We start from the raw sequence: 10,229 nt of genomic DNA on the forward strand, positions 1-10,229 counted from the left end.
AAACTTCCCTGCTTCCCGACGTGGCAGAACCGGGGGCCGGAGGTGCCACCAGCGCGTCCTGCCCAGCCACGAACGATGCCAGCGCGGCTCTGGGAGAGGTTCACCATTTATTTCACCTTGTTTGTGACTCTGTGGAACACACACAAAAACCCCCAAACATGGACGAGGAAGACGAAAAAGAGAGGAGAAGAAGAAGAAAAGAAAAGAGCTGTCTTGAGGAATGGCGAGGAGCTGTTCCCCCCTCCCGGGTCCTCAGCATGGGAGGGGAGCCAGCAGGAATGCTCTGCCCAGGGGCCAGCGTGGCCACCGCGCCGTGCCCAGGGATGGCCACGGGGCCTGGGCCCCCGCGCCGCGCACGGCTCCGGTTCACAGTCACATTGGTCAGTCCATCCATCCGGCAGCCCTCGGGTACCCTGCGGGGAGCTGCGGCCCCGTCCCAGCCCCTCGCAGCCTCCCAGCACAGGAGGGGAGGACACAGCAGCGTTAAACCAAAGTAGAAGCAGCAGCAGGACCGGACCCCAAGCAAGGGAAGAGCCGAGCTCCCCCCGCCACCAGCAGCACGTTTGCTGGTTTAAGACTTCCGAAAGGGCGAAGGAAAGAAAAACCCACCCCAACCCAAAACAACCCCGGAAACCAACCAAGGCTGGGTCTGACAGAGCCGATGCTCCGCGGAGCAGGTTATTGCTTTGCGCGTCCCAGGCGGGAGGGCACGGCTGGAACGGAGCCCCCCCCTGCCTCCTGCAGCAGCCGGACAGGGCTGGACCCCCCCGGCAGCGGGGCAGGAGGAGGGAGCAGGGCCGTGGGGCTGGGCAGGGTGGGTGGTGTGTTCAGCAGTGCCGTGGGCTCAGCCCATGGGGGAGGCGAGGAGAGGGGCAGCGCTGCTCAACAGCAAGAGCCCTCAGCCCTGCGGGATGGGAGGGGATGGCAGGAGCCCACCCACGGAGGGGACATTCAGGGCCCAGGGGGGGTGGTGGGGATGGTCCCAGCCAGGCCCCCATGAGCGAGGCCAAGCCTGGGCTGCAGCCTCCAGCCGGCTGGGCAAGGGAAGCCAGGAAAGCTGTGATTGTACATGGAAAGGCCAACAGAGCCCCCAGGCTGGGGCGCAGCAGCACCCCAGCATTAGATGCTGGTGAGATGATGGCTGGGAGCAAACCTGCTTCCTCCAGCTGCGCCAGGAGCCGTCCCTGGGGGCCGGTGGCCTCTTCTCTCCTCACCTCCCCCTCCCCGTGCCAGCCCAAGCCCAAAGGGAAGGAGAAGTAGCAGCAAGAGAGACTGAAGGGCTGGGCTGGCGCCGGGCGGGCTCTGTGGCAGAGCCACTCGGGTGCTGGCTGTGAAGGGCAGCGCTCTGGGGCTCTGAGGGCACAGAGCTGGGCTGAGGGAGGCAGGGACGGCTCCGGGCCCCGCACGGGGCTGAGGAGGAGATTGTAAAAGCAACAAGAGGAGGAGGTGATTATCTCCAGGAGGGCAGAGCTGCCCCGGGCCGACGGCTGAGGCTGCTGGGGAGTGTGCGTGTGCGACAGGGCAGGGGCCGGGCCCCATGCGAGGAGGTGCAGGAGCTGCGTGGACCTGGCTGCAGCCCCAGGCCATGGGGCAGCCCTCGGTGGTACCAGCCCAGAGCAGAGCCCCGAGGGGTCCCCATGGGAGAGTCCCGGGTTCCTGAGCTCCCACCCAAAACCCACGACTCGGCCGAGCGGAGGCCGGGAGCAGCTGCAGAGGGGATGGGCTGAGGGCAGAGCGGGAGCAGAGGGTGCCCCGGTCCTGCCCTGCAGCTGCTCCTCTCCTCCCGCCGCACCGGGGGCACGTCCCACCCCTAATACTGGTACAAAACAAACCAAACCCAAGAGGAAAAGCTCACCCGCACCGGGCCGGACCCGCACACCACGGAGCCTGACCCGGGGGAGCCAAGGGATGGGGAGACCCCCCCCAGAAACTGCTCAGAGCAAGAGAAGGAGAGAAAAGGCCGCTCTAAGACTTGCCTTAACTCCAATCTCAGCTCCGAGAGAAGCAGGGAGAGACGGGCACCCCCGGCTGGAGAGGATGCGGTGCGAGGAGATGGGGAGAGGCAGGAGGTGCGGAGGGGGCCATGGCTTCCGTGTGCAACGGGCGGGTCACGGGGGGAAGGATCCGCGGCTGCAGCCTCAGAGTCCTTCCCTGCCACAGTCTGGATTGGCTCCGCTTAGATCCGGGGTAACAGCTTCTCGATGAACTCCTTCACTGCCATCATCTCCTGCAGAGAGCAGAGCCCATCACTGCGAGCGCAGGGCCACGAGGGCTGCGCAGCCTCCCCGAGTGAGTCCAGGAACAAACACATCCCACATCTCCTGGACTCTGCATTGTCCCTGTCCTGCCTGACCCATCATGATCGGTCCCAAAGGTCCCGTCCCCTCTCTCTGCCCGAGGCACTGACCTGAGGACAGGAACTGTGCATCACCCCGGGGTAGGTTTTGAACTGGACCTTGGTGGGGGTGACGACAGATTTCAGCTTCTCAGCGGTGAGGGCCCCGAAGCGGACGGGGATCATGGGGTCCATCTCCCCGTGGCACTGCAGGATGGCAATGTCCTTGTTCACACCATTATTTGCTGCCTGCAGCCAGGAAGGAAGTGCTCAGGAGAGAGAACACAGAGCAGGGAACGGGGCCAGCGCTTTGTCTGCATCCCTGGGCAAACCGCAGCGAGCTCCAGATGGGAAAATCCCCCCTCTCCCAAGCCCTCCCTATGGACACGCGTGGCGGCAGCAGCGCGAGGTACCTGCGGGAAGGCTTTGTGCAGCGGCAGCCAGCAGCTGAGCGCCACGATGCCGGCCAGCTGGTGCTGGCAAGTGAGAGCCGTGTACAGCGACAAGGCACCACCCTGCGGGGGGGAAGCTCCGTCAGGGATCCAGGCAGGATCCGCAGCCCCGGCTTGCCCCGCATCCCCCCGTCTCCTTGCCCCCCATCTCCTCTTGGAGGGCCCCAACCCTCAGCCCGCTGCACATCAGCCCCGCTCACCTGTGAGAAGCCCCCCAGGATGATGCGGTTGGGTGGGATCCCGTTCTTCATCTCGTGCTCGATAATTGCTTTAACTGGAAGGAGACAGCGGGTTGGGATCGCAGGAGAACAGAAAGGAAGGAGAGGTGGAAGGAGGGCACCCGCTTCCATCCCAGTGAGGGAGAGGCACCCAGGAGCTCAGTGCTTTCCCCTCCCCAAAGCTTCTTACTGTTTTCTGCAGCTTTCTTGATTCCAGCTTCATCCTCGGGTGCATCCGGAGTCAACCCCATGAGGTCAAACCTGGGAGAAGCAGCAGGGTCAGCCCCAAACTTATCCCAACACGCAGGGTGTGGGGAGGAAGGAGCTGGGTGCGCTCTGCCCTCCCCCTGACTCCCACAGGGCCGTGCATTTCGGCTCTGCAGTGCCCCCCATCCCTCTCACCCTCCTGAACACCCCCCCAAAAAGGGTCCCACCCACCCCTGCCACCCACAGCACTGACCAGGAGGGCATCACCATCTTCATGTTGAGGGTCACGGGGATGCGGGGCCTGCAGAGGGAACGGTTCGGGTGGTTTAGTTCAAGAGAAGCAACGCGGAGCCGAGGGGAGCGGGGTGACCGTGCTGCAGGACACCTCTCCCAAGGGCCAGCAGCGGATCAGTGCCACCAGAGCCAGCCCAGGGGATGGAGGAGGAGCTCCACTGCTTTTGGCTTTTAGAGCCACAAGGGAGAGGTGGAGGACAGGAAGGGGGAGAAAAGAGCCTCGAGCAGCAGCTCCTGTGGGGACCTCTCTGCCTGCAGAGAATGGGGCCCTGCGTAAACTGACCACAGCAGGAGAGCAAACCTCACTGCACAGCCCCGCGGGCAGGTCAGGGCACAGGCCACCCATCCCCAAACAACCTTGGCAGCATGAACAGGCACCAGAGCCCACCCAGACCCCTTCCCAAAGCAAGCGCAGCACTTACGCGTGGGGGCAAATGTATTTCACATAGGGCAGGCGGATGGAGGAGAGCGCATCAGCCCAGCTGTGTCTGTGGAGAGAGGAGAGAGGAGGGAGTCCATGGCTGCCTCAGCGCTCTGGAGGATGCTGGTGAAGGTGAGGGGCTCCCCAAGGACAGGTTTTCTCCAAGGCTGCTGCCCCCCTGCCCTTGCTTGGATGTTATTTCAGCAGCTCCTGCCCACCCCGGCAGCCTGAATCCCATTGTGGACTCCGGCTCTCCCCTGCAGCAGGGCAGAGGCAGCACACGCAGCCCTGCAGCTCTGGCAGAGGAGCTGCCACGAGCAGGAGGGGAGGGAGAACGTCCTGTGCTACTGCTGTTATCTCCCACTGTCCTCTAAGGCGGCCTTGCCCATTAGAGAGATGCACTCGCACAGACACTGCCCATCTGCCAGCCCTCGCAAGGGCTGGAGAACCACAGCAGGCATCTGCCTGCCTGAAAGCAGAACATCAGACCCGGGGGGGGGCTGCCAGGCTGCTGGGATCATACATATTCAATGCACAGAGCTCTGGAGCACGGCACAGGCTCAGAGCCCTGGACAACCCTCGGAGCTGCCCTTGGGCACAGCAGTACCAGGGCTTGCAGCCAGCACACCCCAAGCTGGCTCCAGGGATACTCACCCCGTGTCTCCAAGGCCATGTAAGAAAATGACCTGTTAAATTAAGCAGAAAAACAAAGGAATTAGCTGGGGGAGGCAGGGCTGGGCTCATGGGGCAGAGGCAAAAGGCCGCTTAGTCACTAACTAGAAGAGACTCCAACAGGCAGACAATACCTGACGCTAATGACGTGTCTCGGCACCTCTGAGCATGATGGATGGGTGGAACAGGCACATCTCTGTGCCACAGAGCCTGCTGTCACAGCCAGCTCCGGGGGTGGCACAGGCCAAGGAGCAATGGAGCATCCCGCACGCTGCATGGCACCATGGAGAGCGGAGCTTGCCAAGGACTCACACAACCCACCCCCATGGGCCCATCAGGGTTAGGGCAGCCCCTAAGCCACGGGGAGCAGAGGATTTTCTTTCTGGGGATTTGCCTTTAAGAGCTTAAACGGCCAAATGAGACCCGACTCTCACTGCCTTCCCTGCAGGCCAAGCCCACGCTGGAGCAAGCACCAGAAACAAACAGCCCAGCCCAAAGGGCAGCTCCTTTTCCCCAGCAAGACCAGACCTTGCTGGTCCCGCATCCCCTCTGATGCACATCCATAACGCTGAGGGATCGCAGGCTCCGCTCCCGGCTCCTCTGAGCCCTGTGGAAGCAGCTCCGGCTCCTCCAGGCCACTACAAGGGAAGAAGCCAACGCGAGGAGCCTGGTCCTTACCGCGGCCGTCTCCCGCTCTGCCCCTGAGACAGTCACTGCGTCAGCGAGGAGGGGGACAGACATGTTGTTACCACACATACACCGAGAGGGACTCAGACACTGGCACCTGCAGGACAGAGCGACACGGGTAAGGCAGGAAAAGAAACTCCTCTCCCCCCCATCCCCGGCAGCTTTTTGCTCCAGAGGCACCAGGTATCGAGGGGAAGATTAAAGACTACAGGAGGGCTTTGATGTTTAAAGCCCTTGGGGCAGCCCCGCTCTGTTCCGGGCCCAGCAAGGCTGGAGAGCCAGGAAGCAGCAAACACTTCCCCTGCCGCAGCACCAGATGCGTGCGAGCGGGGATGCGCGTGGGGAGCGTTAAAATTAGCTCTTGCTGTTACACCTCAAAGCCAAAGTTGTTCCTGCGACGGTAACGGCGTGGGCAGAGGGTGGCCGGGCCGCGCGCAGCCTCAGCATCCCCTCCCCGCTGCGCCCGGAGGAGCCTGACCCACATCTGCTCCCACCGGGAAGCAGGAAGCGGCAGCGCGGGCTTTACAGCCCCACTGGAAGGGCCAGCCCTCTTTTATGGAGCGTTTAGGGATAAACCAGAGCATCCGGACGCTGGCCTGAGACCCAGCCCTGTGCTGACACCCAGAGCCTGTGCCCCCCCCGCCCCACCAAGGGCTCGCATCCCTGTCCCCCTCGCTGCTCAGCCAGGCGGGCCGCTGCTGCTGTCCCCATCACCACCACCCCCTGCAGCACCAAGGGCCGGGGGTCCCCTCGCAGATCACGGCCGCTCGTGGGGCAGGCAGCTCAGGCAGAGCTGAAGTCCCCCCCACACCACCCTGGGACACAAAACCCGGCAGCGTTCGCTCCCCGTCCGGCCCAAAGCCCCGCATCGGCGGCTCCCCGCACGGCAGCCCCTGACCCCCGCTGGCCGCCCGGCACCGATGAGATCAGAGCGCGTTGACAGCGCTGCCATCGCACCCCCCGGGGCCGCTCCAGCCTCCCCACCTCACAGCAAGCACCAATCCCCACAGGGCGCCGGACGGGACGGGGCCACCGGAACCCTCCCGAGGGGCCGGCACCCCGCTGCCAGCCTTGCCCCACGCAACAGCCGCCTCCTCCGGCAGCGCGGCCCCGGACCTGCCCGACCCGTTCAGCGCCTGCTGCCCCGGCTCGCATCGAACCGCGGCCACCGACGGGCTCCTCCGGGCCGGCGGCGCTCGCGGCCCACGTGCTCGTGTGTACTCCCCGGTCAGAGCAACCGGCGGGGAACAGCCCCTGCCCGCAGCCCCGGCTCCAGGGGCTCTGCCCCATTCCCGAGGGATTCGCCGCCGCACAACAGAGCAGAGGCAGCGCCGAGACACCGGAAGGATGAAGCCCCCCCCCCCCCCCCCCGGTACCTGCGCAGAGCCGGGGACCCCCAGCCCGGCCCCGCACCGACCGCGGGGGCCGCAGGCGGGAGCCTCCCGGCCCCTCCCGCAGGCCCGGGGAGCCGGAAGCCCTCAAAGCCCGCCTGAAGCGGGCAGGGGCGCGGAGGAAGCGGGGCTTTGGGGCGATCCCCGCCGGGCCGGCAGCGCGGCCCCGTTACCGGCAGCGCGGCCCCGCCGCGCCCACCACGAGGCCGGAGGGCGCCGGGACCCACCCGGGACCGGCTGGAGCCGGAACCACAGCGGGTGGGGGGGGGGGGACGGACGCGAACCCCCGGTGAGCCCCCCCCTCCTTCCCCCCCCCCCCCCGCCGCCACCCCCCAGTGGTACCGCCCGCTCCCCCCCCCGCACCTCTCCCGCGGGCCCGGCGCGCGCTCGCCTCCCGGCTCCCCCGACGCGCTCCCACCGGAACTTCCGCCCGCCCGGTCGCGGCGGAAGTGACGCACCGGCCTTCCCGCAGGGGGCGGCCATGATGGCGGAGGCGCCCTGAGGTAGCTCCGTGCCCCGGGGAGCCGTTCCTCTTCTTCCCCCCCCGCCGGCGAGGCCCCGAGCACGGCCGCTGCCCCCCCCCCCCGCTCACACACACAGGCTGTGGCCCCGCGCACGGTTTATTGTCAGTCACAGAAGCACCGGAACCAAAGCGGAGCGAGCGGCCGGGAGCCGCAGGCTCCGCCTGCACCGGCCCCAGGCAAAGGCCCGCACACGGAGCTGATCGCACCCTGAGCCATGCAGGAGGGCGGTTCCGCCCCTGCCGTGTCTCGGCTCCCGGCAGCGCCGTCAGGAGATGAAGTGAGTCTGGGGAGTGAACTGTTCCAACTGGTGATCCGCTGGGTTTGCTGAGGCTTCGTAGTTGCAGATGGTGACTTCGTGGCGATGGGCCTGAGTGAAGGTGAACCGCGTGAGGCCAAAGGAGGGCAGAGTTCGAGTCCTGTCTAAAACACCCGGCTGGGGAGAGCTGAGCTGGGTCCTGCACCGTCCATCACAGCCCCCCCCCCTTCATCCTCACCACCACAGCCCAGTTCGGCTGTAATCCAAAGCTGGTTTTACGCTCTTAGCAGCGTTGTTCAACCTCTGCCCTCGCTCACCTCCATCCACTCTCCTTTCAGGCCTATGTAAAAGATCTTCGTTGTCTCTGCTCCGAAGTTCTTCGGGAAGTGGATGGAGAGGTGGTGAACATTGGAGAAACGGGCAATTCTGAAAGAAAACACACCCTGAAACCGGAGCTGCGCGGGCAGGATCCTGCGGCACTGAGTGCGCCTCAGGCCTGGCAGCACGGACCCCAGGGTGCAGGAGCAGCTCCCCTCACGCGGCAGGGAATGGGGCAGCGAGGAGCTGTCACAGGGCCCTGGAGCAGGGCCACAACTCTGGGATGATTCCACATCCCGAGGAGGCCTGGCAGCACAGGCACGCTGCTGCTGCCTCTCACTTGACAAGAACAAGATGGCAAATTCCACTGTGAGCAGCGTTGGGATGCAAGGGAAGGATTTGCCCCCATCTAACACGTCCCTAAAGCCTGGTGGTGCACCCATGGGCCAGACAGACACACCCTGCCCCCAGCCCAGTGTCGTACTTGGTGGGATACTCCAGCTCGCCCGCCGGGTCCCGGTTCAGGCTGAACGTTTGCTCTGGTTCCCTGGCTGCGTCATCAAAGGACATGTGAGGAATGTTCCTGAAGCTGGGAAGAGAGGGAGGAAACCCAGGAAGTTATTAACATCCAGGTCAGCCAATTGCCTTCCTCCCCATCCATTAGCACTACCTGGATTCTTCTCAATAATAAGAAACTGGATTTGCTTTGTCTTCTACGGGGGGAAAATACCAACGCCACCACAAAGCATCATTCCAGAATACCCAACACCCTGAAGAAACAACAGGGAAGAGCAAGGAAAAAAGCTGGGGAGATGCAGATCTCAGCACGCTTGGGTACACAGAGCAACCAAGACACATGGAGACCAAGGGAAACCAGGACAACTGCCCCAGCAGAAAGCTGCAATTACAGCTACAGCCAGACTCAGCGTTGGCTCAGGAATTTCCATGCACAAGGTGATCCCTGTCAGTGCTTCACGTCCATGTTTGTGGAGCACAGAGGACAATGATGGCTTGATAAAGGCGTATTTCCACCCCAAACCCCCAGGCAAGAGCTGCAGAGCACTCAATACTCTCGTTTCTATTGAGAGAGGGACAGTATTAATAAGGATTTTCGTCCCTTCAGGAGCCAGGCCCCGGGGCTCAGCACAGCCTGGTCCCCCCGCACTGCACCCCCTCGCTGCTCTCATTAGGTACAAGGTGCTCAGCTCAGTTCAGGCTAAGCAAAGCTCAGGCTGCTTTCACTCACAGCCTCATCTCTGCTGGGTGGCTCCCGTCGTCTTCTCCCATCACAATCACTCCTTTTAACTTCACGGTGCCCGTAAACCTGCCGGGAGAGGCGGAAGCGCCGGTTCCATCTCTGCTCCCCTCGGATCGGCCCCGCTTACGGCCCTGCCGGCCGAGGGACGGGCAGCGCGGGGAGGGCACTTACGGGACGTTGAACAGCAGCTCCTCGTCATCGTCGCTCTCCACGAACTGGAGGGAGAGAGGAGCGGGTCAGGCCCGGCCCGCCCAGGTACGCGGGGGCAAGAACGGGCCCCAGGGCCGCTCCTTCCCTCCCCGCCGCCCTCCGGCCCCGGTGCAGCCGCACCTTGGTGCGGTCGCCGCGCTCCTCCCAGGCTCGGAAGACGAGGGCTCCGCTGCCGTCGCGGCGCTCGTTGAGGCACTGCAGGCGCTGCCGGTCGATGCGCAGGTAGAGCCCCCAGCCCGCACCGCGCTCCCCGCCGCCCGCCGCCTCCTCCCCGCAGCACCGGCAGCGGCCGTGCCCGTGCGCCATCCCCGCACCGCCCGCACCGAGCCTGCGCTGAGCACCGCACAGCGCCGCCCCGCGGCCGGGAGGTGCTCGGTCCCGGTGAACCGGGTGACGGGAAGCGGCGCAGCCGGGCTGCAAGCGGGAGGGGAACGGCCACCGGGCAGCCGGTATTTAACACCGCTCAGAGACAGAAGAGAACAAGCAGGCAGGGTCCAGTGTTTGGCTTTTATTGAGACATGATTTTCGGCTTTTCATATAACTTATCTAATTAAAATATTCATCTTAGTTACCACAAAAAAAGGGAACATAGAAAAGTGTATGTACACAGTTAGGGACCGAAGTACAAATGCAAGTCAAAGTCATCCCCCTCCCGCCCGCGGCGTGGCGAAGGGGGAAGAGGCAGCTCTGCTCCGTTCCTTCGTGTGTGTGTGTGTGTGTGTGTGTGTGTGTGTGTGTGTGTGTGTGTGTGTAGCACATAGGAATTGCACAAGTAACACCCCGGGCACCGACCTCAGTTCTGGCCCCCTCCCTGCCATCCAGCCAAGCTGCAACACAGACACAGGCAGCAGAGCCCAGGGCAAAGAGGCTGTGCTGAGAGGGAAGGGGCATCACCCTGTACCAGCAATGCTTTGGGCAGTATCACATCTGAGTGGCTCCTGTAGTGTTCATCAAGGGGCAGTTTAGCAATACCCAGCTCCTCTGCT

The 10,229-nt window shown here is 64.1% G+C and overlaps 2 protein-coding genes across 4 annotated transcripts; both read right to left on the reverse strand.

Annotated features, from left to right (window-relative positions):
• Positions 1-88: 88 nt before the first annotated feature.
• Positions 89-7,136, reverse strand: LYPLA2 (lysophospholipase 2). Of its 3 annotated transcripts, none has more exons than XM_065697941.1 (10): positions 7,041-7,136; positions 5,278-5,383; positions 4,582-4,613; positions 3,929-3,994; positions 3,466-3,513; positions 3,196-3,266; positions 2,988-3,061; positions 2,749-2,850; positions 2,408-2,584; positions 89-2,227 (listed from the first exon to the last, which is right to left on the reverse strand). In XM_065697941.1, exons 2-10 carry the CDS (start codon positions 5,353-5,355, stop codon positions 2,177-2,179), a joined length of 699 nt encoding a protein of 232 aa, XP_065554013.1. In that variant the 5' UTR covers positions 5,356-5,383; positions 7,041-7,136; the 3' UTR covers positions 89-2,176. The 3 variants fall into 3 exon arrangements, with proteins under 3 accessions (XP_065554013.1, XP_065554014.1, XP_065554015.1); XM_065697942.1 differs by lacking the exon at positions 7,041-7,136 and adding an exon at positions 6,663-6,757; XM_065697943.1 differs by lacking the exons at positions 5,278-5,383; positions 7,041-7,136 and adding an exon at positions 4,734-5,265.
• A 143-nt stretch (positions 7,137-7,279) lies between these two features.
• PITHD1 (PITH domain containing 1) lies at positions 7,280-9,564 on the reverse strand. Its single transcript, XM_065697945.1, has 6 exons — positions 9,364-9,564; positions 9,205-9,248; positions 9,022-9,099; positions 8,260-8,364; positions 7,775-7,883; positions 7,280-7,568 (listed from the first exon to the last, which is right to left on the reverse strand). Exons 1-6 carry the CDS (start codon positions 9,547-9,549, stop codon positions 7,467-7,469), a joined length of 624 nt encoding a protein of 207 aa, XP_065554017.1. The 5' UTR covers positions 9,550-9,564; the 3' UTR covers positions 7,280-7,466.
• Between the last annotated feature and the right edge of the window lie 665 nt (positions 9,565-10,229).

This window comes from Lathamus discolor, chromosome 18 (assembly GCF_037157495.1).
Source record: "Lathamus discolor isolate bLatDis1 chromosome 18, bLatDis1.hap1, whole genome shotgun sequence".
NCBI lineage: Eukaryota > Metazoa > Chordata > Aves > Psittaciformes > Psittacidae > Lathamus > Lathamus discolor.